General features: G+C 51.1%; 1 protein-coding gene across 1 annotated transcript in view; it reads right to left on the bottom strand.

Moving 5' to 3' along the window:
* PLXNA3 (plexin A3) overlaps positions 1-27,029 on the bottom strand; it is a 522,917-nt gene that overhangs the window by 285,270 nt on the left and 210,618 nt on the right. The window contains exons 4-5 of the mRNA XM_086940293.1: positions 18,266-18,394; positions 11,543-11,643 (exon numbers count right to left, since the gene is read on the bottom strand). Coding sequence (XP_086796419.1) covers positions 11,543-11,643; positions 18,266-18,394 — 230 coding nt within the window. The remainder of the gene's footprint in view (positions 1-11,542; positions 11,644-18,265; positions 18,395-27,029) is intronic.

The raw sequence follows: 27,029 nt of genomic DNA, 5'->3' as shown, positions 1-27,029 counted from the left end.
CAATCACCATTGGACTAACTATGCACCCGCCGAATGCAAAGAGGACTTACTTATATGATAACTTACCAGCTCCTATTTCGAATGACTATAAGCATCTATGATCTATACCCAACGCCCTCGCTACGTAATTCTAGTCTGATATTGCATTACGATGACTTTTTCTACAACCAACTTAACGATGAACCCGCCTACTAGATGATGAGATTTTTCAATATAATGTTTATAATGTGATGTTTATGTACAGCTCTTTTGCCTAAGTCCCCTCTCCCTTACTTATGATCGCTGCATATAGGTATAGATAGGAAATAGGCCAGCAAGATGTCTTGGAAATGTTAAAGGGAGGACTGTGGAAAATTAACTCAAACTTGGTGAACATTATCGGCGTCATCTTGCCCCTTTTCAAGCCCATTCGTGCGCGTAAGCGGCAGCCATTTTGAACACCATGGCCTCCCTGCCCCTCGCTGATAGCCAGCGCGTCTCTCTCTCTCCCTTAACCTCGCAAGCATTCCCCCCCGCACACTGACAACCCCCGCTCTCTCATGCCTTGGGTCATAAACCCCTCTTCAGCGCAGCTTCACCACTGAATCCCATCCTGTTCCCAGCGCGACACCTCCCCTCATTCCTTTCATGGCCTCAGATCCTTCTGATGCAAACCCCTTTTCCTGTGTCCCCGTTTGTCTTCCCTGTTCCCAGGCCGCCACCTGGCTCTGCGGATACTGTTTATTACCCCGTACAGTAGGAAGCTTCCCCTCCCCATCAAAAGACCCCCGAACCGATCAAAGCCCCCACCCCATGAGATCCGACCAACCCCATGCATTCCGTGAATCGGCGGAATGCCCTGCTGTGCGACAACCATCACCTGTTGTGACCGGGGTGGGGAATCCAACTGTAAATGTATGTGGGAACGGGCCTGAAGGGGAGATTCCGAGGATGTTCTTTCTAATACTAAAATGTTGCGAGAATGTGTTATGTGCAATAAAGGTCATAAACCCTAGTATAAGAGGCCAGGCCTCAGAGATGTGGCTAGAGCACCTCGTGACGATACTTGCTGTCTGAATTGATGTGTTCTCCTCCGGAGAGAATAAAATCCTCGTTTCCTGCCTTCCAGTCTCCAGCGCCTGCTTCTTCATTGATTAATATTGGTGGGTCATAGAGGCGATACCGCCGGGCAACATAAAAAGGGTTTTTGGTTACCGGTTGTCTTTGGAACCCCTTTTTAGGTTTCGCCTAGCGGAAGCTGCGCTCTGCGCAGCTTTTCCGCGCAGGCGAAATCCTGTTGAGAACTGTAGTGTGGCTTTTGTTCGGCCCTCGTCCTTGATTGGCTGGCTCCGTAAACGGAGCCTTGCCATTGGACGAGGGGCCTGTCCGTCAATGCCGGACCAGACACGGGGGCGTTCCCGACATTCTTTGGCTTTTGCCGACGTCACGCGACGCCGGGAACGCCCCCGTGTCTGGTCCGGCATTGCCGGCACTTCTGCGTCTCTCCTGCCCCGTGTCGCATCTGTCCCTGGAGAAAAGCCGCCACCGAGACTATCATCGGGCTCGGGGCCCGCAACGTTTGTTTCCCCCCTTGGTTTTGGGGTTGCCAGCCTGCCTGCAAGTGCCAAGGTATTGTTGATATCCCCCGCGGTGCGAGCCGCCCCTTCCCGCTGACTCGCACCGCTCTGTGTCTCTCTGCCTGCCTGCAGCTCCGCGCTGCGAGAGCGCTCCAGCCCCTCCCGCTGGAATCCTTTAGCGGTCGGGTCCAGCAGGCTGCAAACGAAGCCCCCGCCCGCGTGACTGAGGCGGCGCTGGGTCCTTGGGCCTTCCCTCCCCCTGGATAGCCCTGAGGTCGGTGGTTCCCCCCCGAGTGGGTCCTGTAGACCAGGGGGGCCATCCGCTCTACAAGACCCGACCGGGCCGATCGCGTCTCACGCGGGAAGCGTGAGACTTGGCAGGGAGTCGGGATTTCACCCGTCCAAGGCACCGCGAAGCGCGGCAAAGTCCCTCATCCGCACCGGGTTCTTGGCTGCCGCTCCGCTGCCCACCTCCTGCCCCTCGAAAAATTAAAAGGAGAAATAAACGCGCGGAGAGTGGTGTGTGATCAGACTAGTTTGAAGCGGCAGGACAAGCTGCCGCCAGCAATCCACTTGCGGCACAAGGCCACGTATTCACACTGGCCAACCAGGGACTTTTGAACGCTGTTGGAAATACTATTAACTGGTGTCTATTCTACACACTCAATTGGACCACGAGAGAGTGCGTGTACATATAACTAGATAAAAAGGCAGGGAAAGTCTAGTGGTAAAATACGAAATAAAAACGGCACAAAACTTCCGTCTGCTTGTAGTGCGACATCACAAGTTGGTGGCGAGCAATTCCTCGTGTCCTTTGGTAGGTGTGGTCCATTGGCCGCCCTCCGTCTCCTGCTTTGCTTGTTTTTCGTTCTGCCTCGAAAGGGCGTATGTCCATAAACTCGCACCATGTCTCTTTAATATTTTTTGTATCGAAAATATATGTTTCTGGACCCCACCCATTTCACCATAACACACGTCAGACTTTAAAGCACAGACAACCCTTACGGTAGCACCAGAACAAACGAACAAAGTGTCTGGTAATTTTTCAGAATTTTAGCAGGTGCCATAATCGCCTAGAGTAGACGGGCAGGTACTTACGAGTACCAACAAGGCGTCCTTAATAGACGCGGATTTGTTTTTTCCCCGTTAGAACACATAACGGCGCATGCACATTGTGGGACTTAAAATGTCCTCTTTTGCTACACGGGGTGCACATTTCCTGTTCACACAAACGTTAGTAGGTTTTTTCCCCCTCACTAAAAACGTCGTTCTGTACAAAGCATCGAACAGCTTTTAAAACGAAAGCACTTACAGGGAGCACCGAAAATGTTGCATTTATCTTTGCAGGATTAAAAATCAGAACATGAAAGGTTTTTTAGATAATTTACCGTACCTCAGTGAGCCCTACTCTCCGATTTGCTTTTTGATTGTTTGCGGATTTTACAGCCGCACACATGCCTTCTTTAAACCCAGTTCTGGGCAAACACTTCTTTTGGGCTCTCTCCCCCTTCGAATTTTGTTTGCACTTTGCAGTTTATTGTTCGTGATGTTTTTCCCTCCTTCACTTACAGATTAACGCGGACACTTCCACTACTTCGAGAGAAAGCCCCAGGCTGCTGAAAGGCCGGTGTATGTTGGAAAAAAAACAAATAGGGCTTAGAAAAACAAACGCCTCTCTGCGTGGCTTCCCGCCGGTGAGGGGCGAGGGCGCGTTTCGCCAGGGACCCCCATTGTCATGCGGGAATGTGCGAGGGACTTTCTTCTCATTAGGAGGTGGGGGGTGGAGCGGCCGCCGGGGCAGGGCGTGGTGCTCGGCAGGAGATGCAGAGATAGAAAGAGAAAGGGGGCTCTGTGCCCTTTTCCGAGCCGGGCTAGCCTTCTCTTGTCACTCACCTGGGAATATTTTAAGTGCGCAGTATGGAAATTAGCGAAGACGCTCGTTTTATACTCGAGTTTTATGTTCATAAAGCGCCTCTTTGACCCATACGATCGGCATGCTTTATTTGTATTCCTTAATACGTGTATGGCGCAAGAGGTGGGGTCGGAGAACTATTGCGAAATATTTTAATGACAGTATGATTATCATTATTATTATTATGACTACTGTTATATTTATTTTTACTTTTATATATATTTATCGTTATTCCCACCTACCTTCTGCCTAATATTTATCCGATCAATATATAATTATAGCACCTGATGCTATTTATTCCCAGTATTTATCACCGGTCTGTTCGATATGTGCGATGACCAAACATCTCGCGTATACGAATTTTCAACAAATCACAAATACATTCATATTTGGCCGAAGCAACATTCCCGTGTTTACAATCAAAATGTTCATCATAATTAAAAATAGCCGCTTGGCGACCATAGCACCAGTAGCCATTTTGACAGATACATGAAATGTTTGACTATCTTTGAGATTTTGTCACCACTTCCTAAGAATCCATATAGTAGCTCATATGGACACATTTGTGAGAGAAGACATGTTTTATAGCGCCACTGAATTTTAGTGCAGAGTAGTAATCTATCTACATGTTATTGCACAACTTGTACCAGAAGGTTGGCTTTGAAATTGACTTAATTTGATGTGATTACAATATTGTTTTGCAGCAATTACAAGCTACATACCTTTGTGTTTATTTCCTCAGAACCCTCTTTTGCATGTTAAATGCATTCTACATATTATTCTGCATATTTGCAAATGGAAAATATTTAGCATCTTTCAGCCTAGTACTGAAGGTGGATATTCAGTTATGCCTCCTATTGCAATTTTGTTGGTCTGTTCAATGTGGGGAAAATAGTATACCCACAGGCCTCTATAAGAATATAGCAGAACGTACACAACATCCCATAAGTTTCCTTAGTAATATTTTTTATGGCGTCCTTTTTCTATTTCTATAAAGAGAAACAAACAAGGCAAAAGTCAACTAATAGCCTCATTCCAAGTAGGATAGAAGACTAAGCAAGGCAGGAGAGGCTTAGAAACCAATGGATGCAAACTCAGTGGCAGCTTTGCACTGTTTGTGAGCGAGCACAAAACAAGCCAATGTGATTTTAAAGAACACACTTGCACGTTTCTACCCCTTTTTAGGTTTCGCCTAGCGGAAGCTGCGCTCTGCGCAGCTTTTCCGCGCAGGCGAAATCCTGTTGAGAACTGTAGTGTGGCTTTTGTTCGGCCCTCGTCCTTGATTGGCTGGCTCCGTAAACGGAGCCTTGCCATTGGACGAGGGGCCTGTCCGTCAATGCCGGACCAGACACGGGGGCGTTCCCGACATTCTTTGGCTTTTGCCGACGTCACGCGACGCCGGGAACGCCCCCGTGTCTGGTCCGGCATTGCCGGCACTTCTACGTCTCTCCTGCCCCGTGTCGCATCTGTCCCCGGAGAAAAGCCGCCACCGAGACTATCATCGGGCTCGGGGCCCGCAACGTTTGTTTCCCCCCTTGGTTTTGGGGTTGCCAGCCTGCCTGCAAGTGCCAAGGTATTGTTGATATCCCCCGCGGTGCGAGCCGCCCCTTCCCGCTGACTCGCACCGCTCTGTGTCTCTCTGCCTGCCTGCAGCTCCGCGCTGCGAGAGCGCTCCAGCCCCTCCCGCTGGAATCCTTTAGCGGTCGGGTCCAGCAGGCTGCAAACGAAGCCCCCGCCCGCGTGACTGAGGCGGCGCTGGGTCCTTGGGCCTTCCCTCCCCCTGGATAGCCCTGAGGTCGGTGGTTCCCCCCCGAGTGGGTCCTGTAGACCAGGGGGGCCATCCGCTCTACAAGACCCGACCGGGCCGATCGCGTCTCACGCGGGAAGCGTGAGACTTGGCAGGGAGTCGGGATTTCACCCGTCCAAGGCACCGCGAAGCGCGGCAAAGTCCCTCATCCGCACCGGGTTCTTGGCTGCCGCTCCGCTGCCCACCTCCTGCCCCTCGAAGTCCTGGGATGTGTGGCCGCTGACTTTCTTGCACCTCTCCGGACACCTTCAAGCTTCCCTGGGACTTACTGCACCTTGCCAGCAGACCTTTACAACCTTAGGCATTTTATCTTTTTTTTTAATTCATGCAATCTGGGACCTGGAGTTTTTGGCTGGTATAGGATGGGTTCTCATTTAGGTAAGGAGTCATGGGGGGGGGGGGGAGGTTGTTAATGCTTAATTCGTGCAGCACTTGTGTCTCACAATAAAATATTGTCCAAGCAGAGTTATTCATTTTATGAAAAGATACGACTTTATGTTCGTATATCCTTAGTAACTTCAAGAAGCGTTCTAGCATAAATCAATATTTCCAGTTACTATCGCAGTTTATGTATAATTAGTTCTGAGGGATGGTAGAGCTGTACTATGGGAAATAGTCACGGGTCCGTGAATGTGCGATGTCACAATCTAGTATGTGTCTCGGTCTTGAGGCGGAAGCACATTTAGAGCACACCCAGGATCAACACCAGGAGTCCCCGCTGCGGGGCCTCTCTTCCGGGTTCCTGTGCAGCTCTGGAGGCCGCAGCACTGAGGTGGCGCGCGCAGGTTTCGTGAAGGACAAACGGGTGCACGTGGCAGGCGGGGGTTCTGAGACCTATCGCCAGCTGATGCCCTTGGTGATTAAAAACACTGAGGTGGCTGCAGCCAGGTGGGGCTGTCGGGCCGTGCCAGAGGGGCCGTTGGCGCCAGTTATATCTGAGGCAAAACAGCGCTGCCACGTTGAATCTTGGACGTTCGCGTCAGACTTTCATTGCAAAGGCTGAAGGCAGAGGAGCATTGTCCTCTTTCATAGAGCAGCAGTTGGGGGCAGCGCCCAGGGGCACTGGACTCGGGCTATGTTTTAAGACCAGGCTAATTTTTTATGTTTTAAGACAAGGTTAATATCCCCGCCATGGTCTTTTATTTACTCTGTTCCCCAAAGAAGACTCCTCCAAGGAAGACAGCCAAAAATTCTGCCTGTTGTTTGAGCCTTCCTGTGCACAGCTGTGCAAAGCATCTTTAGGAAAGAGGTGATCCGTGGTCCTGATGGGGCTCAATTTTTGAGGTTGACGGAAGGCACCTGGGGGCTGAGTAGGAGCCAGCATGAAATATTATTTACAGCGCTTAATGTTGCACTTTTTGCCACCAATAGGCGCTGTACATAACAGGTGTTACTATCACCCGTTTGCATGATGGTTGGGGTATCGACCTCGGAAGGATGAAACGGGGAGTTCGCCTTTCCTTGATTCTAACTGCTACAGGTTAATCAGAGAGCGAGTAAAGAGATCACATATTGTACACAAGATACACACCTGAAGTAAAGAGGTTTAACGCAGCCCGTTTGTAGTATGGGAAAATCAACTGGAAACCAAAGTAGAGAGATAAAACTTTGACGGGAGTTTTAGAAACACGTTTCTGAAGCAGACGGTTCTGTGTATGTATGCAGGAGAGAGATGCGTTAATGTAATTTAGCACATTGAACCCGCACAGACATTATGGTAATGCAGGTGTTTTTTGGCAGACATTGGTGTAGGGCCACGCTGTAACAAAGGCTGGGTGGGGGGTTCCAAATGCCAACCTTCCTTGGGGGGGATGTTTTGTGTGCCTTAGGTCACCCCTTGGTGATCCGGGTTCAGAGAGTGCGGCCTGGCTTTGTGCGTGCTGGCCGGGGTGTCGCGTAAATGGCGGCAGGTGCTGGTGGGCTGCCATGGTTGGCTGACCTCCTGAGTCACTGCCAGCCCATTGGCCACACGGAGAGCCATTTATTTCCTCACAAGTGACAGATGTGCTTGGTGCACGCCAGGCCTGCTAGTTGTGACACGCCCCCCGCAGGGGGCAGGGGGCATGGAGGGGCGAATGCCTCTCTTTGTTGAGGTCTTGAAACCGTCCCTCTGCGTGAAAGAGATCGCCACGCTGTGCCCCTGTGCCACCCTCCAAAGTAACCTGGATGGCATGTGCCATTTATGGAGCATGACAGGGGACCACCATGGCAAAGGACGCAGCTGCCATCAGCAAGTGGTCTTTAAAAACGCATTACATATTTTTTCTGGAATTTAATTAAATAGTGGCAGGATTAGCAAACTGTTTCGATGAGTGAGTCGTTAAAGCTTTGGCCCATATTTACTAAGGTACAAACAGGTCTCCTACATACAAGGTCCCTACAAAAATACAGTAAATGCTAAACCAGCTTCGTCTTAAGTGCACTTTGTAAAACGACTACTATACCCAAGCTCTGTCACACAGTGTGACCTTTAGCACACAACCTTCTTTTTGAACCCAAAGCTACTCTTTTTGTTTCTGAAGGAGGGATTTAATTAAGCTATTTGTATTCCAATAAAACACATTTTAATACATTTATAGTACAGATCCAGTAAAAAAAGGTAGCATTCTTCATATATTTGATTAGGCAGGAACACACCCAAAAAGTTCACACTAGTAGTTTAAACTCACTATTTCTAATCATGCATCTTTACTGCTGTTCATCTGTAAAGCTGTAATCATACATATTTTTTGTATTTTGCTGCTTTCACGCTGAGACTATATTATACATAGGGGCCCATACGTGCTCTTGAATATACATTGCGCCACCTGGCAGCTCTGCGACACGAGCTCAGAGGATACTGCCACTACAGTAGCTCGGAGTGTAGTCTGTAAACAGAAAGGTGGGAATAAAGCAAGTGTCAATTGCAGAATAATTGGTACCACTTGGTACCACTGCACCAGCCACACTACTTCCCTACTGACCGTTCTCCACTTCAGCCCCGTCTAAATTACAATTCCTGCTTGTGACCCTTTTGCCTGCTTGTGCTTGTTTTCCTGACCCTGTTGCCTGCTTGTGCCTCCGTGTGCCCCTGTTGCCTGCTTGTGCCTCCGTGTGCCCCTGTCGCCTGTTTGTGCCTCAGTTTTCGTGCCCCTGTTGCCTGCTTGTGCGCCCCTGTTGCCTGCTTGTGCCTCCGTGTGCCCCTGTTGCCTGCTTGTGCCTCCGTGTGCCCCTGTCGCCTGCTTGTGCCTCAGTTTTCGTGCCCCTGTTGCCTGCTTGTGCGCCCCTGTTGCCTGCTTGTGCCTCCGTGTGCCCCTGTTGCCTGCTTGTGCCTCCGTGTGCCCTTGTTGCCTGCTTGTGCCCCTGTTGCCTGCTTGTGCCTCCGTGTGCCCCTGTTGCCTGCTTGTGCCTCCGTGTGCCCCTGTTGCCTGCTTGTGCCTCAGTGTGCCCCTGTTGCCTGCTTGTGCGTCCGTGTGCCCCTGTTGCCTGCTTGTGCCTCAGTGTGCCCCTGTTGCCTGCTTGTGCCATGTGGGTGTGTGTGGAGGGCTCTGTGTGGCTGTGTGTGTGGGGAGGTTTGTGTGGCTGTGTGTGTGGGGAGCTTTGTGTGGCTGTGTGTGTGGGGAGCTTTGTGTGGCTGTGTGTGTGGGGAGCTTTGTGCGGCTGTGTGTGTGGGGAGCTTTGTGCGGCTGTGTGTGTGGGGAGCTTTGTGTGGCTGTGTGTGTGGGGGGGGCTCTGTGTGTGTCATTTGCGAGAGATAAAGCTAGTGGCATTGTAAATGACAATGCCATTTATTTATGTTAAAAAATACATAAATAAAAATAATGTCAAGAGCAATGCCAATAGCTCTAACTTTAACAAAGGCGAAACCATTGCATTGTAAATGCTTGTTAACAGTGTTAGGAATGGGACTTCCACTGCTGCCAATAAGCCTGACTCCAGTGGGAGAGAGGATTTTGGAGATTCTCAAGGTTGGAGCGTCTCCATTATAAATCCCTCCAATGGAATGTCCAATTTAGATGCTCCCCTCCTCCTAGCGTAAAATGAGGCGATGTCATCCATGGGAGGGATGCTAGATGCTGAACCTGCGCGAGAGGAGGGTGTTTACGAGCCTCTTGAGACCAAGAGTGTGTGCAAGAATGAGGAATGGGAGGAGATGGTGACCGGATTCTTCTGCACTTCTTTGATGTGCATAGATACTCTGCATCCCGTAAGAGATGGAGGTGACCTACGAAGGATCATGCCTCCAGGAGATCTAGGTATCAAAAGCAAAATTCGAAGTAAAAATATCAAAGTCTGCCTTGATACCATCCTCAGGGGAGGTGGAAGATTTAGAAGTTTGAGGAGTTTACTGAGAATCGTCTGCCGGTATTACAAACCCTGGGGGGTCCTAAAAGTGGTGGGGTACCGACTCAGCAGCGACAAACTCAATATTTTCTTTGATGTATGCTCCACCTCTGGTGTAAAGATCAATATTTTCAACGCTGATTTGGGTGACATCAAACGGTGTCCTACCTGCTTCAGTGCCGCAAGTGATTGATGTATTGACATCAACCAGAGGGACACAATCTACATCAAAGGAGACGCATGTGTGTGCCTGGAGTACCTTCAATGGTGAATACTTACTGATTCGCTTGGAGAAGTTTCGACGTCAAGCTAGCTCTCGAAGGAGAACATGTTTGGTCAATGTCTTCCGTCGACACTTGGGGGATGACATTGATGCAATGGGAATATGAAGTACAGTTTTGTCCTTTTTTCCCCTTTTTCTGAAATCCTTTCCCTGGATCGCCATCTGTGAGCATCCTTAGGGGTTGTAGACACCATCGCAGTGGTAGCAAAGCATTCCCTGTAGAGCTTTTTTAGCCTTTATTCTCTTTTTCAGCTTTTCAAATTTGCCATGCAGCCTTACGCCCTTATGGTCCTACAGGGTACTTTTTGACATGTGTGGGTAAAATTCACATTCCTCGACAAAATGTGAAGATGGCAGGCACAAGGACACTTTACAAACAAAGGAATTCTGACCAGAACATTTTGAGGAATAGGCGAAAAAGGTTTTAATTTGCCGGCTAGATGTTAAAAATGTAGAGACAAGAAAATAGAATGAATTCGGAAAGGTATTAAAAAAAAATGTGTTCCAGGATCTCAGGCAGAAAAAAGAACTGGCTGTGAGGTAACTTCCAGAACAAAGCTTCATTGCAGTGGTACTTTAACAAGGTAAGCCTATCATACTACGCGTTTCCTCATTACTTAGGCATGTAGGTAGCTGCTTCTGTGCGGGGTACTGCAGTGTACATTTGGGAATGGGATTTTGGTGGTACATACAATCCAAAATTCAGAAAATCGTGCATGTAATAGGATTTTCGAGGGCGCTATTCAACATCTGGGCATGCTGGACTTTTCACCCTTTGCATTCATATTTGGATAATTATATTGATATGAAGAGTTCCGGGGTCCCCTCAAGCATTTTAACATTTAGCGCCATCAATGTAGATCCTATGATGCATGAGAGCCTACTGGAAGGGAACTAACCTCCAACACCACAAACCTATGCAGACCTGGAGCTGAGCACTCCAAGATAAACCTTGGTCCAATAAACCTTTCCTTCTTGCAAGAGGGCTTTCTCATAACAAAGTACCCTGGATCATCAAGTGATCAATCCACAAAGACAAGCCACGGAGAAATGCTGTGCCAGCTTAAAACAGCAAAAGAGGTCTCCTCGAGAGGATGTTGACCTTAAAGAATGCAAAAAAATGACAAAGAGTGCAAAAAAATGACAAAGAGTGCAAAAAAATGACCAAGAGTGTTGGAGAAAATAAGATAAAATGACGACACATTATTAAATAGTAATACTATTATTAATATGATTTTGAAAAACGCTTAAACAATTACACCACAATGAAATCTCCCAAAATCTCCGAATTCAAAGTAACTTTAAAAACCTCCTGTAAATATTTTAAACATGAAACAGAAACTAGAATGGAAGAGTAGCTCTCTCCTCCCACAGTCCCCTACCTGAAACAACTTCACCCCTGGACTCAGGAGGGTCTCTACGTGCTAGTGCCTTTTACTAGTACAAAACAGCTTCAATATACATTTTTTGGAATTCCATTTGGTCGCCATTTTGTAGTCTTTGCGTTCCAGGTTGACGTGTCTGCCGGATACTGAAATGGTATGCCGAGATGTAGGCGGCCTCTGGATGGGCTAGTAGTCAGTGTTTTACAAATAAGGGGTGCAAGCTTGCACTTGGGGGTGCCTGGTAATGCACGTAGCGCAGCAGCCCTAAGCACTTACTTGTTATGGAGGACACACCAGCCGCAGTGGGGGTCCCCGGACCCCAGGCAGTCCGAGCAGGTCTGATACTGTTCACACTGTTCCACAGGAACCCGGCTCACCTGAGGAGTGAGAGAGGGGGCGTGAGTTAAACTGTCCCTCATTATCCTCACCTCACACAACATTTCAGCCAGCCGGTCACGACAGGAGTCCAGGGTCCCAGCACATGCATCAATGGGCCGAGCTCCCCTGACCTCCGACTGTCCCAACACGAGCATTAATCCACCCATACCATAACACCTCCACTTGGCTGCGAGAGCCCTGGCACAGGTGTTAGTTTATACATTCCAAATGTACCCAACTTCTGAGCATCGTGGCGCAGGTGTTAATTCACACACACCACCCTCGGCTGGCCTGAGGGCACTAGCACAAATGTTAAATAACACACACATCACCCTTAACTCACCTTAGAGCACCAGCACAGTTGTTTAATCACACATACCACCCTTAGCTCACCTTAGTGCACCAGCACAGTTGTTTAATCACACATACCACCCTTCGCTCACCTGAGTGCACCAGCACAGTTGTTAAATCACACATACCACCCGTAGCTCACCTTAGTGCACCAGCACAGTTGTTTAATCACACACACCACCCGTAGCTCACCTTGGTGCACCAGCACAGTTGTTTAATCACACATACCACCCTTCGCTCACCTGAGTGCACCAGCACAGTTGTTAAATCACACATACTACCCTTAGCTCACCTGAGTGCACCAGCACAGTTGTTTAATCACACATACCACCCTTAGCTCACCTTAGTGCACCAGCACAGTTGTTAAATCACACACACCACCCGTAGCTCACCTTAGTGCACCAGCACAGTTGTTAAATCACACATCCCACCCTTAGCTCACCTGAGTGCACCAGCACAGTTGTTTAATCACACACACCACCCGTAGCTCACCTTAGTGCTCCAGCACAGTTGTTTAATCACACATCCCACCCTTAGCTCCCCTGAGTGCACCAGCACAGTTGTTTAATCACACACACCACCCGTAGCGCACCAGCACAGTTGTTTAATCACACATCCCACCCTTAGCTCACCTGAGTGCACCAGCAAAGTTGTTTAATCACACACACCACCCGTAGCTCACCTGAGTGCACCAGCACAGTTGTTTAATCACACATACCACCCTTAGCTCACCTGAGTGCACCAGCACAGTTGTTTAATCACACATACCACCCTTAGCTCACCTTAGTGCACCAGCACAGTTGTTTAATCACACATACCACCCTTCGCTCACCTGAGTGCACCAGCACAGTTGTTTAATCACACACACCACCCGTAGCTCACCTTAGTGCTCCAGCACAGTTGTTTAATCACACATACCACCCTTAGCTCACCTGAGTGCACCAGCACAGTTGTTTAATCACACACACCACCCGTAGCTCACCTTAGTGCTCCAGCACAGTTAATAAATCACACATCCCACCCTTAGCTCACCTGAGTGCACCAGCACAGTTGTTTAATCACACATACCACCCGTAGCTCACCTTAGTGCTCCAGCACAGTTGTTTAATCACACATCCCACCCTTAGCTCCCCTGAGTGCACCAGCACAGTTGTTTAATCACACACACCACCCGTAGCTCACCTTAGTGCTCCAGCATAGTTGTTTAATCACACATCCCACCCTTAGCTCACCTGAGTGCACCAGCACAGTTGTTTAATCACACACACCACCCGTAGCTCACCTTAGTGCTCCAGCACAGTTAATAAATCACACATCCCACCCTTAGCTCACCTGAGTGCACCAGCACAGTTGTTTAATCACACACACCACCCGTAGCTCACCTTAGTGCTCCAGCACAGTTGTTTAATCACACATACCACCCTTAGCTCACCTGAGTGCACCAGCACAGTTGTTTAATCACACACACCACCCGTAGCTCACCTTAGTGCTCCAGCACAGTTAATAAATCACACATCCCACCCTTAGCTCACCTGAGTGCACCAGCACAGTTGTTTAATCACACATACCACCCGTAGCTCACCTTAGTGCTCCAGCACAGTTGTTTAATCACACATCCCACCCTTAGCTCCCCTGAGTGCACCAGCACGGTTGTTTAATCACACATCCCACCCTTAGCTCACCTGAGTGCACCAGCAAAGTTGTTTAATCACACACACCACCCGTAGCTCACCTGAGTGCACCAGCACAGTTGTTAAATCACACATACCACCCTTAGCTCACCTGAGTGCACCAGCACAGTTGTTTAATCACACACACCACCCGTAGCTCACCTGAGTGCACCAGCACAGTTGTTTAATCACACATACCACCCTTAGCTCACCTTAGTGCACCAGCACAGTTGTTTAATCACACATACCACCCTTCGCTCACCTGAGTGCACCAGCACAGTTGTTAAATCACACATACCACCCTTAGCTCACCTGAGTGCACCAGCACAGTTGTTTAATCACACATATCACCCGTAGCTCACCTTAGTGCACCAGCACAGTTGTTTAATCACACATACCACCCTTCGCTCACCTGAGTGCACCAGCACAGTTGTTAAATCACACATACCACCCTTAGCTCACCTGAGTGCACCAGCACAGTTGTTCTAATCACACACACCACCCATAGCTCACCTGAGTGCACCAGCACAGTTGTTCTAATCACACACACCACCCGTAGCTCACCTGAGTGCACCAGCACAGTTGTTCTAATATCACACACCACCCGTAGCTCACCTGAGTGCACCAGCACAGTTGTTCATTCACACCAATCCTCCTGAACTGACCTCGAGTGCCCCAGCAGTTAGTAACAGATACACAGCATCTGACGTGTAACTGCCAGACTCCGAGTCCCAGACACAGGTATTAATAACCGATAACCTTTGCCCTCCTCGACCACCCCTCACCCCACTGAACCCTCCGGGGGGGGGGCTGTATACCACCAGTGATGCAAATGTCGCTTAAGGAGGCAGCGGCAGAGTTAAAGGGAGCCCAGGTATTACTTCACAAGGCTGGAGATAACCCCTGCGCCCTCTGACCTTTGATCTCGGCGCACTGCAGCTGAAGTACTAACTCACATTAGCGATAATCTAGGATAAATCGAGGCCCTGCAAGAGGCCACCGATTCAATCCCACGCTGGCGACCCCTCCTGCTAACCCTACATACGAGTCCACGCCTACTCCACCCCACAGGCCCTGGACAAACAACTCCCAGGGCAGGAACAGTACGGATTTCAGGGGAAATCTATTTATTTAGTTATCTTAAAATTCCTACTGAGTGCTTCCATCAAAAGCAGTGCATACAGCTTCAGGGCTCGTTAGCAACAAGCAGTCCAGACAGGGAGTGGCCAGAGAACAAAGCCCAGGGAATTACACTGCGCCTTATGGCGGGGGTGGAGCGAGTCTTTCTTCCATTTCCATGGAACCCTTCATTTGAGACCAGGCCGTCCTCGCGCCCCCACAGAACCCGCTCAGCCCGCTGTGCACTCCATGGCACTTAAAAGGCCTTGAGCTGTGGGGCGGCTTCATTCAGATGGTATGCGTATTTGTATAGCGCATAGCTCACCCGTGAGGGTATCCTGAAGCAGCAGCTGTACAGGCCGAGCCAGGGTTGGGGCTAGGGGAAGAACCAGGCCTTCAGCTTCCTGCAGAATTCAAGAACCGAGGAGAAGGTAGTGAAGGGCAAGTCACTCCGGGCTCTGGCTGTGACGTAGGAGAAGGCACCATCGCTGGATCTGGGTATGCAGGTGGTGTGTGTGTGTGGGTAGGAGTTTGGTTGAGTGGAGGGGTCTGGTAGGTTTGTGGAAGCTTATGCAGTTGTTGAGGTACGTGGGGCCAGGGTTGTGTAAGGCTTTGTATGTGTGTGTGGGTGCTCGTTTGAGGGCGGAGAGCCTCCGGAGCTCCTTGAGGTGTTGGGTGATGCGAGTTCAGGGTGGGCGGTTGGAGGCGAGCCTAGCTGCAGAGTTTTGCATGGGCCGGACTCTTCTGGTCAGTTAAGCGCCAATTCCAGCATAAACTTTGCGGCTGTAGTCCACCTTGCTGGAGACGAGGGCTTAGGTAACGGTTCTGCGAGTGTTGGTTGGGAGCCATTTGGACATTTTTGAAGCATCTTGAGTGGTTTGAATCAGGAGTCTGAGCCTGCATTCACTTGGTTGGTCATGGTAAACGGGTTGTCGATCACCATTCCAAGGTTCTCTGCTTTGGTGGTTGAGAAGGATGTACGCCCGAGTTTGGTAGGCCACGAGGCGGAGTCCCAGAGCGGGATGTTTTTCCTGAAGATTTCCACTTCATCCTGTCTGTGTTGAGGTAGTTGGCTTCCATCCACCGGGTGACTTTAGTCAAGCAAATAAAGAATTTGGTTGTGGTGTTTGGCATCTTGTCGGAGGCAGAATATGGGGTTGATTCCGTAGGGTGCGGCTGATGATGGCGAGTGAGGCTCCACAGCTGAGGTTGGCGGCATCTGAGGTGAAGGGAGCCAGGCTGGCAAACTGGGTGCGGCCTGTCAGGAAGGAGCAAACCCAGCAAAGTGCCGGACCTTGGATGCCGGCTTCAAGCAGTTGTTGGATAAGGATGGGGTGGGAGATATGGTCGAAGGCTGTGGAAAAACCCAGTAGGATGAGGGCTGCCGCGCCACCTCTGCCCGTGATCAAAAATGGATTTAGGCCCAGATCTCTGTACTGGGGTGAACGTATGACATTGTTCTGCATTCTTTCCATCAATTGCTCTTTTTGCATTTGTCACCCCAAGTGCGCCGGGTATGCCCAGACGTGGGTCCCTTGCTCTCCATGCCACTGGAGTCAAGCTATCCTGGCTGATGAGGGCTGAAAGCCCAAAACCGGTCCTAGGATGTTTGTTTCCAGTCCAGGGTGGACCTGCCCTGGCATTTCGGACTGGACTGTTCCCATGGGGCACAGGGTCAAGACTGATTTGCATATGGCTGGGTCAAAACAGGAATGCCATGGGGAGCAAAAAACGATGGATTTAGGCCCAGATCTCTGTACTGTGGTGAATGTATGACATTGTTCTGCATTCTGTCCATCAATTGTTCTTTTTGCGTGTTCATCGGGATGTCAACCATGGTGGTGGACGCATGGTCTCTGTGCTGTGGTTGGGTCTGAATCGTGACGTGGGCATTTGTTTACCATCTTTACCATGACTTTTGCTGGGTAGGGTAGCAGTGAGGGTTACAAGGGTGCTCCAGAGTGTATCCACTGCACGGCTGTCGCGGTTTCTTAAGTAGTGCCGGTGGGCCAGAGGTCAGGGTGGTTCTCTTATGTTGGTAGAGATGGACAGGAGCGCTGCAAGGGTATGGTTCGCTAGTCCTACGTATTACATGCTTCTTATAAGAAATGTGCAAAGAAAGCTTTACAAAGAGGGTGTGAACCCAGCCCTTCTGGCTCACCAGATACACAGACCGTCGTAAGTAGTGGTAATCGTCAGCGGAGAGGGCTCATGTTCTGCATGGACAGACTCTGATCCTAGAACAGGCTAATGATGTCAGTAACCACTGGTCGTAGGGAACATTTGAGGCATCGTTCGAGGTCCAGGATTCGCACTTGGAGTAGAGCGAGACGAAAGGTGAGCCGTGAGCAGGTCAGCAAACAAGACGGGATCCACTGTCCGGAGATTTCACAATAAATGTAAATCCGTATTTGTAAAGCGCGAAGTACTCACCCTTACGGGTCTCAAGGCGCTATGGGCCGTCGTGGAAATTAAGTGAGCTATTGCCCAGAGTCACATGGTGCTGGGCTGAGCTGCCACCAGAGCCGGGGAATCGAACCGTGAACCCTGTGCTCCGAAGTCAGCTGCCCTGGCCGCTACACCACACCTCTCCACTTGTAATACTTTATTACACATCTGACCAGTTGAGATTGGGGTCACTGTGCAATAGCAGGACGGTGACATTACAGAATGCATCTCACACTCTGTCCTAAGACGCCGGTGGCACTTCGCTTCTGAGGACATTTGGACAAAATATGCTGGGCTGAGCGAGCACACAGAGGGGTCCTTCGCGGCAGGGTCCCCTTCAGAGACTGGCTCTAGGCCAGTGCATCCCGGTCAGGAAAGAAACCTGAACAGTCACCGAACAGAGGGGTGCACAGATAGCCAGTTTCCAAAACTCCTCCCAGGCTTTTTAAAAACGCATTTGTGTGAGTCACGTGGTCGGTGGCTCAGGGGTTTTGCCCCCTTGTTCCTTTATTGATCGGGGTGTTTGTAAACTCCCTCTTGCTATCTGTGCCACAGAGGCCTCCGAGACACATCTATATGAATTTACTTTGTGTCACACTGTGAAGCCCTGAAGCAGTCTCTTTGGGAGACGAAACGCTTGGGCTCTGAATCTTTGCCTTTGAGAAAATAAAGAAAAATCATTTAAAGAAAAATAAAGAAAATCCTTCTCAGGAAGCACGTCTTGGATTTGGATGTCTTTCCGTGTGCTCACGGTCGTGAACTTTGATGTGGAAACTGAACAATATGCTGTATAGTGCTGGACCTCTATGCATTTAACTACACTTTAATTTGGTTTAGAAGAACTGTCTCTGCTCCTGCCAGGGCCTGCTGGCGCAAAAGTCTCTTCAGGACACAAAACCACCACAAAGGACTGAGCAGTTCATCTGATAATCAATCAGCCTAAAGCTTGAAACTCTAGCCTTGGCTTAACTGATCAATACAGTGGTTAATGATATCCCCCAGGCTCTGTGCCCCCCTCCCCCTGCGGGCTCACCTGCTTGTCACTCAGGAGATAGATGGACAGATGGTCCGGGCTGAACACCATGTCTCTCAGGATGGGTCTTCCCTCCACCACCGGCACCGTCTCGTACAGCAGGGCGTCCTGGGGCCCGTCCACGCGCACCTGCGAGAGAGAAAGGATGCGTGAGATGGGGAGAGGCGCGTGACACGGCCAGGGCACGCGCTACAGGAGGGGGTATCAGAGGGGTCACGGCCTGCTGAGGGCAGGAGGAGGTATGTGCAAGAGAGGGCACACAAGGGTGAGAGGGCAGAGTATGGACAGAGAGGGTGAGAGAGGACAGAGAAGGATGAGAGAGAGGGCAGAGAAGGATGAGAGAGAGGGGGCAGAGAAGGATGAGAGAGAGGGCAGACAAGGGTGAGAGAGGGCAGAGAAGGATGAGAGAGAGGACAGAGAAGGATGAGAGAGGCCAGAGAGGGATGAGAGAGAGGGCAGAGAAGGATGAGAGAGAGGGCAGAGAAGGATGAGAGAGAGGGCAGAGAAGGATGAGAGAGAGGGCAGAGAAGGATGAGAGAGAGGGCAGAGAAGGATGAGAGGCTAAAGAGGGATGAGAGAGAAAGAAGAGAGGGGTGAGAGAGAGGACAGAGAGGGGTGAGGGAGGGCAGAGAAGGGTGAGAGAGAGGGCAGAGAAGGGTGAGAGAGGGCAGAGAAGGATGAGAGAGAGGGCAGAGAATGGTGAAAGAGAGGCCAGAGAGGGGTGAGAGGACAGGCAAGGGTGAGAGAGAGGGCAGAGAAGGGTGAGAGAGAGGGCAGAGAATGGTGAAAGAGAGGCCAGAGAGGGGTGAGAGGACAGGCAAGGGTGAGAGAGAGGGCAGAGAAGGATAAGAGAGAAGGATGAGAGAGAGGGCCGAGAAGGATGAGAGAGGCCAGAGAGGGGTGAGAGAGGCCAGAGAGGGGTGAGAGGCCAGAGAGGGGTGAGAGGACAGGCAAGGGTGAGAGAGAGGGCAGAGAAGGATGAGAGAGGGCAGAGAAGGATGAGAGAGAGGGCAGAGAAGGATGAGAGAGAGGGCAGAGAAGGATGAGAGAGAGGGCAGACAAGGGTGAGAGAGGGCAGAGAAGGATGAGAGAGAGGACAGAGAAGGATGAGAGAGGCCAGAGAGGGATGAGAGAGAGGGCAGAGAAGGATGAGAGAGAGGGCAGAGAAGGATGAGAGAGAGGGCAGAGAAGGATGAGAGAGAGGGCAGAGAAGGATGAGAGAGAGGGCAGAGAAGGATGAGAGAGAGGGCAGAGAAGGATGAGAGTGAGGGCAGAGAAGGATGAGAGAGAGGGTAGAGAATGGTGAAAGAGAGACCAGAGAGGGGTGAGAGGACAGGCAAGGGTGAGAGAGAGGGCAGAGAAGGGTGAGAGAGGGCAGAGAAGGGTGAGAGAGGGCAGAGAAGAATGAGAGAAGGCAGAGAAGAATGAGAGAAGGCAGAGAAGGATGAAAGTGAGAGGGCAGAGAAGGATTAAAGTGAGAGGGCAGAGAAGAATGAAAGTGTGAGGGCAGACAAGGGTGAGAGAGAGGGCAGACAATGGTGAGAGAGAGGGCAGACAATGGTGAGAGAGAGGGCAGACAATGGTGAGAGAGAGGGCAGACAATGGTGAGAGAGAGGGCAGACAATGGTGAGAGAGAGGGCAGACAAGGGTGAGAGAGGGCAGACAAGGGTGAGAGAGGGCAGACAAGGGTGAGAGAGGGCAGACAAGGGTGAGAGAGGGCAGACAAGGGTGAGAGAGGGCAGACAAGGGTGAGAGAGGGCAGACAAGGGTGAGAGAGAGGGCAGAGAAAGGTGAGAGAGGGCAGAGAAGGGTGAGAGAGGGCAGAGAAGAATGAGAGAAGGCAGAGAAGAATGAGAGAAGGCAGAGAAGAATGAGAGAAGGCAGAGAAGAATGAGAGAGAAGGCAGAGAAGGATGAAAGTGAGAGGGCAGAGAAGGATTAAAGTGAGAGGGCAGAGAAGAATGAAAGTGTGAGGGCAGACAAGGGTGAGAGAGAGGGCAGACAATGGTGAGAGAGAGGGCAGACAATGGTGAGAGAGAGGGCAGACAATGGTGAGAGAGAGGGCAGACAAGGGTGAGAGAGGGCAGACAAGGGTGAGAGAGGGCAGACAAGGGTGAGAGAGGGCAGACAAGGGTGAGAGAGGGCAGACAAGGGTGAGAGAGGGCAGACAAGGGTGAGAGAGGGCAGACAAGGGTGAGAGAGAGGGCAGACAAGGGTGAGAGACAGGCCAGAGAGGGGTGAGGGAGAGGCCAGAGAGGGGTGAGAGGCCAGAGAGGGGTGACAGAGAGGGCAGAGAGGGGTGACAGAGAGGGCAGAGAGGGGTGACAGAGAGGGCAGAGAGGGGTGACAGAGAGAGAGGGCAGAGAGGGGAGAGAGAGAGGGCATAGAGGGTGAGAGAGAGGGCAGAGAGGGGTGAGAGAGAGGGCAGAGAGGGGTGAGAGGGAGGGCAGAGAGGGGTGAGAGGGAGGGCAGAGAGGTGTGAGAGAGAGAGGGCAGAGAGGGGTGAGAGAGAGGGCAGAGAGGGGTGAGAGAGAGGGCAGAGAGAGGGCAGAGAGGGGTGAGAGAGAGGGCAGAGAGGGGTGAGAGAGAGGGCAGAGAGGGGTGAGAGAGAGGGCAGAGAGGGGTGAGAGAGAGGGCAGAGAGGGGTGAGAGAGGGCAGAGAGGGGTGAGAGAGAGGGCAGAGAGGGGTGAGAGAGAGGGCAGAGAGGGGCGAGAGAGAGGGCAGAGAGGGGCGAGAGAGAGGGCAGAGAGGGGCGAGAGAGAGGGCAGAGAGGGGCGAGAGAGGGCAGAGAGGGGCGAGAGAGGGCAGAGAGGGGCGAGAGAGGGCAGAGAGGGGTGAGAGAGAGTTCATTCATTGCTCCCAATACTGCTGAGTGATAATGTGGTGGTGCTGAGTGGTGTTGTAGTGGTGCTGAGTGGTGCTGTGGTGGTGCTGTGGCGGTGCTGAGTGGTGCTGTGGCGGTGCTGAGTGGTGCTGTGGCGGTGCTGAGTGGTGCTGTGGTGGTGCGGAGTGGTGCTGCTGAGTGATGCTGTGGTGGTGTTGAGTGGTGCTGTGGTAGTGGTGCTGTGGTAGTGGTGCTGTGGTAGTGGTGCTGAGTGGTGCTGAGTGATAATGTGGTGGTGCTGAATGATAATGTGGTGGTGCTGAATGATAATGTGGTGGTGCTGAGTGGTGCTGTGGTGGTGCTGAGTGGTGCTGTGTGGTGCTGAGTGATGCTGTGTGGTGCTGAGTGATGCTGTGTGGTGCTGAGTGATAATGTGGTGGTGCTGAGTGATAATATGGTGGTGCTGAGTGATGCTGGGGTAGCGCTGAGTGATGATGTGGTGATGCTGAGGGGTGCTGTGGTGGTGCTGAGTGATGCTGGGGTAGCGCCGAGTGATGATGTGGTGATGCTGAGTGGTGCTGAGTGATGCTGGGGTGGCGCTGAGTGATGCTGGGGTGATGCTGGGGTGGCTCTGAGTGATGCTGGGGTGGCTCTGAGTGATGCTGTGGTGATGCTGAGTGATGCTGTGGTGGTGCTGAGTGATGATGTGGTGATGCTGAGTGGTGCTGTGGTGGTGCTGGGGTAGCGCTGAGTGATGATGTGGTGATGCTGGGGTGGCGCTGAGTGATGCTGGGGTGGCGGTGAGTGATGCTGGGGTGGTGCTGTGGTGGTGCTGAGTGGTGCAGAGTGATGCTGGGGTGGCTCTGAGTGATGCTGGTGCTGTGGTGGTGCTGTGGTGGTGCTGCATGATGCTGTGGTGGTGCTGAGTGGTGCTGTGGTGGCGCTGAGTGATGCTGTGGTGGTGCTGAGTGATGCTGTGGTGGTGCTGTGGTGCTGCTGAGTGATAATGTGGTTCGAGACACAAAGAAAGACAGCTGGATGTTGTCAAGGCACAGGGACGGGTGACATGAAGGACATCAAACTATAGAGACACACTGGGGCAATTGTACTACACTGTAGGCAGCAGGCACTTGCATTGTTGCAACTTTAGCTCCAACGCACTCAATCTGTTGTCTTTCAGAAGGTGATCACACTGAGTAAGCACTTCTGCAAACACATGCCACGCTGCAAAGTACTGTATGTGTGCCTTTTTATCTTAAGGGTAGGGACACCTCAAGATAGCTAAAATCTACAGTGGTCAATACAAGAACTTTCTAAGCTGCTATGGTCTGATACAAGCACTGTCAATCTCAATATTATGGTCAAAATAGATCAGGGTCAATAATTTCCTTCCTGAACATCACCAATTAAATCTGTTTATTATCCAGACTTAGTTTACTATATAGCGTATCTGCATTACTCACAGCCAAAATAGGCCTTCTACACTTTTTGTTCCATACCGTTGGCACCCCCGCCCATACAAGTCAATCACTCATTTCTGGAATATCATTTCACTACCTCTCACAACAAGGGCAACACATTAACTGCTTAAATCAATGCAAATATTCTCACATCCACATACTGCCAACAAATCCTTCTACTTTTCACAGCCAGTCGAACCAGGGGCTTCCTGAGATTACGCCAGAGAAGGCAAAGGATCAGGGAAACTGCAACTTTTTCTGAAAAGTGTTCGAATTTAGAGGTGAATTTGAAATGGTGGGAGAGGTGTGACACATCCGCCAGAACAGCTGAATCCAGAGCGCAGAGCTCTGGATTCAAGCCTCGGCACCGGCAGCAGCTCAGCATCATGTGACTCTGGGCAATAGCTCTCTTAATCTCCCCGACGACCCCCAGCACCCTGAAACCTTAAGGGTTGAATATCCTGCAACACCTACCGCCAAAAAAAGTTATGCCGGCAGGCACTCCTGTTCAGAGGCAGACTGCACTAAAGACTGCAGTCTAGGAATTAGTTAAAAGACATGATTTGTTCCTGAGCTTGTACACTCCAGGCTCCACCCACTCCGTATTCTTCACACAAAACCTAATTGATTTGAACCAAGAATTCAACTACGAACTACAATGCTCCCTTTCTCTCGGGGATGCCAGGATGTAAGAGTTAAATGGATGCTCAGATTGGCTATGTGTATACTTTCAGCAAAAGATGTAAGCTACCCGCCGTTTAAACATTTGCAAGAGGAAAAAAATGTAATACTGAATAGTCCAACTGTAACGTCAGAAGTGAAACCCAGTCTCCCTCGTCATCAGCTCCGAAAGCAATGTAATACAAGATGTGCGTGTGCACTGGCAAAAACAAAACCTGTGGTGGGGCGGGACTTCAGTCTTCTGAAACCCGCACCCACGTAGTGCCTGGCCAGAGAAGCAGTGGAGACGCGGGCTCCCATGCCCGAGGGAGAGCCCCGCAGAGGCTGAAGAAGTCCGGAGTGGGGTTGAGTGGGGCTTAGTTGTAGGGGGAGGGGGTCGGCGGGGGGGGTCTCTGTGCGCTTGTGTATGCGCGTGCGCGTGTTTGTATGTGTGCGGCGGGGGGATGTCTCTGTATGTGTGCGTGCGTGTATGTGCGCTCGTGTGTGTGTCTCTGTGTGTGTGTGTGTGCCCGCATGCGTGTGGGAAAGCAGGGGGAGGCTTGGCTGTGTGTGTTGTAGCTTCCCAGGAGACAGGAGATGTGCACACGCACGCGCGCGGCCCGCTCCGATCCGATTATGCGTGTGGCCATCTCTTGACTTCTGGGAAGCTGAGCCGGTGACTATAGGTCTCTGGCGAGACCACGCTTGCGCTTTCGTGTGGTAATCGCCACGAGACCTAAGAAAGAGAAGAAATACTCCAATGCCGGACCCAACCACTAGATGGCGGAATAATGCACAGCATTATGAATCCAGAAAGATTAACGCTGCAAAACCACTGTTTATGACTCGGGAACATATAAGTATTGATAAGGCTTAGTGTAGATTCAAGGCGGTAAGGTACAAGGTGAATCAGATAAACTAGGAGATCTCACCAGTCTTTCACTAGTTTACCCTAAACAGGAACCCTAACTGCTAACTCCTAAGGTAAAGGGCATCTCCACTTCGAGAAATTACAAGGAAGCCTCTAATACCTGCAACAGTCCTGAACCCCAACCTCTCCTTAAATGGCTAGCAATGCTGAGCTGTGGACCTGTTGGGCTCTTAATCACATCCGTGCTGCCCAGATTTATCCCCGGTGCTGAGCACTAATGTTAATGGGCGTGGTCATGATGGAACGGTTCCGTCATGAGCACAGCTCAACCGATACTCATGACGGAACCGTTCCGTCATGAGCATCGAAGGGGTTAAGATAGTTTCCGAGGAAGTTGTTTACTTTGGAGTTGAAATGTGTTCTCGGGCTGATTTCTGCAGACTAAGCAGGTGGGTTGTGGACAAAGCCCATGGGATTCTCTTTCGAAAATTGACCAGCTTCCCCATAACTAGCTCCGGAAACATATGGCATCCCATACTGACTGGGCGGGAGCTCTCCCTTTCAGGACTAAGGGCCAGATGTACAAAATTCCATTTTTAAATAGCGAACCCTAAGAAACCGCTATTTATGAAATGTAAAACAGAATGTACAAATAGCGATTTCCTAATAGCGATTACTACAGAGTAGGCATCACTTATCAGGAAACCGCTATTTAGGAAACCCATTCGTTCCAGTGGGTCTAAGGTCGAAAGGTACGAATGGTTTTGCATTTCCTAATTATTGATTTACTAATAGGAATTAAAAATTTTGGGAATGCAAAAGTTTTTCTACTGATGGGCCTAAGGCCCCCCTAAATCAAAGAGGGAAAATAGAATGGTGCTCACGTAGAGCGCTCAAATGCCCTTGGGGCAAGTGGTCACTCTATGGCACAAAATAAAAAGCATTTAAGTGAATTGTCAAAATTGCACATAGTTACTATCAACTTGGAGTCGATGGTAATAGCATTTCCTAAATGCCCATTTCGCATTTAGGAAATGCTCTATACAGGTGATTAAAAAAAACTGCAAACAGGTATTCCCTATTTGCGATTTCCTATTTAGAGAATCGCACAATGCGACCACCTTTAGGCCTTTGTAGACGCCAAAAGGCTTACGTCCCGAAATAGCGATTCGTTCCGATAAGAAATGCTAAATAGCTTCGAACATCTGGCCCTAAGAGCCGATATACATTTGTCTCCTGTGTTCCATCTGCAGACAAGGCTGCCACAAGCAAGACTTGGGGGAGCACTGGAGCTCAGCCACATGGAGCCAGCTCCAGTGGCCCCTTCTCCATGCACTCCAGCGACGGGACCCAAAGTGGGATCATTTATGGGGGCACTCGCTCCAGTGCATCCTTGCCCAGACTCATCGTTCTGCACCAGCCAGCTGCTCTCGCTTTACCTCCACTCCAAACTTTTACTTACCCAAGTGAGGTTTGGGGTTATTGAACACATACTAGCTCAACCACAAGGTTTTCCTATACCTTTCAGGTCCACCTGCGCAGCCACCAGGCCCCTTCACAGGCAGAGAGAGGGTTCACAGACACCGGGCCCCCTCAGAAGGGAAGAGCGAGGGTCCACAGACACCGGGCCCCCTAACAAGTGGAGAGCGAGGGTCCACAGACACCGGGCCCCATAACAAGTGGAGAGCGAGGGTCCACAGACACCGGGCCCCCTCACAAGCGGAAAGCAAGGGTCCACAGACACCGGGCCCCCTCAGAAGGGAAGAGCGAGGGTCCACAGACACCGGGCCCCCTAACAAGCGGAGAGTGAGGGTCCACAGACACCGGGCCCCCTCACAAGCAGATTGCGAGGGTCCAGAGACACCAGGCTCCCTCACAAGCGGAGAGCGAGGGTCCACAGACACCGGGCCCCCTCACAAGCGGAGAGCGAGGGTCCACAGACACCGGGCCCCCTCAGAAGCGGAGAGCAAGGGTCCACAGACACCGGGCCCCCTCACAAGCAGAGAGCGAGGGTCCACAGACACCGGGCCCCCTCACAAGCGGAGATCGAGGGTCCACAGACACCAGGCTCCCTCACAAGCAGAGAGCGAGGGTCCACAGACACCGGGCCCCCTCACAAGCGGAGAGCGAGGGTCCACAGACACCGGGCCCCCTCACAAGCGGAGATCGAGGGTCCACAGACACCAGGCTCCCTCACAAACGGAGAGCGAGGGTCCACAGACACCGGGCCCCCTCACAAGCGGAGAGCGAGGGTCCACAGACACAGGGCCCCCTCACAAGCGGAGAGCGAGGGTCCACAGACACAGGGCCCCCTCACAAGCGAAGAGCGAGGGTCCACAGACACAGGGCCCCCTCAGAAGCGGAGATCAGGGGTCCACAGACACCGGGCCCCCTCACAAGCGGAGCGCAAGGGTTCACCTGCGCAGCCACCGGGCCCCATCGTGTGTAGGACTAATTTGCCCAGAGCCCTCGTGTGGTGCGGCCCTACCCTGAACCAACCCTCCAGTTGACTGAAGCTCGTGAAAAACACACAGCAGGCCTTCCACTCCGCCTTCGCAACGCACAGGAATCCACACTCCACCTTCCACCCGAGCAGTGAGCGCATCACACAGTGAAGCCCGGCAGCAGACAACCTGCCGAGCCGAGATCTCACACCTTCAAGATAAAAATAAGACCCAGACACACCCGCGCGCCAAGTGCAAATGAGCTCGTCACGTGCAGGAACGGACTAAATCAGACACGACGGATGCTCGTGAGCGCAGGACGTGTGCAAGAATGAATGAATATTAGATTTCTAAAGCGCAAACTTAGCCCAAGGGCGTCAAGGCGCTGTGCATCAAAGTGCCTGTGTTCGGCATCATGTGTTGTCACTTGTCTTCATGAAACAGGCGAGTCCATTAGGATTGGCTCTGTTGACACTCGTCTCAGCAAGCCAGACGAGATGGCAGG

This window comes from Lissotriton vulgaris, chromosome 10 (assembly GCF_964263255.1).
Source record: "Lissotriton vulgaris chromosome 10, aLisVul1.2, whole genome shotgun sequence".
In the NCBI taxonomy this organism is placed as follows: Eukaryota; Metazoa; Chordata; class Amphibia; order Caudata; family Salamandridae; genus Lissotriton; species Lissotriton vulgaris.
The sequence above is the reverse complement of the archived record's forward strand: the minus strand, read 5'-3'. Positions and strand labels throughout refer to the sequence as shown.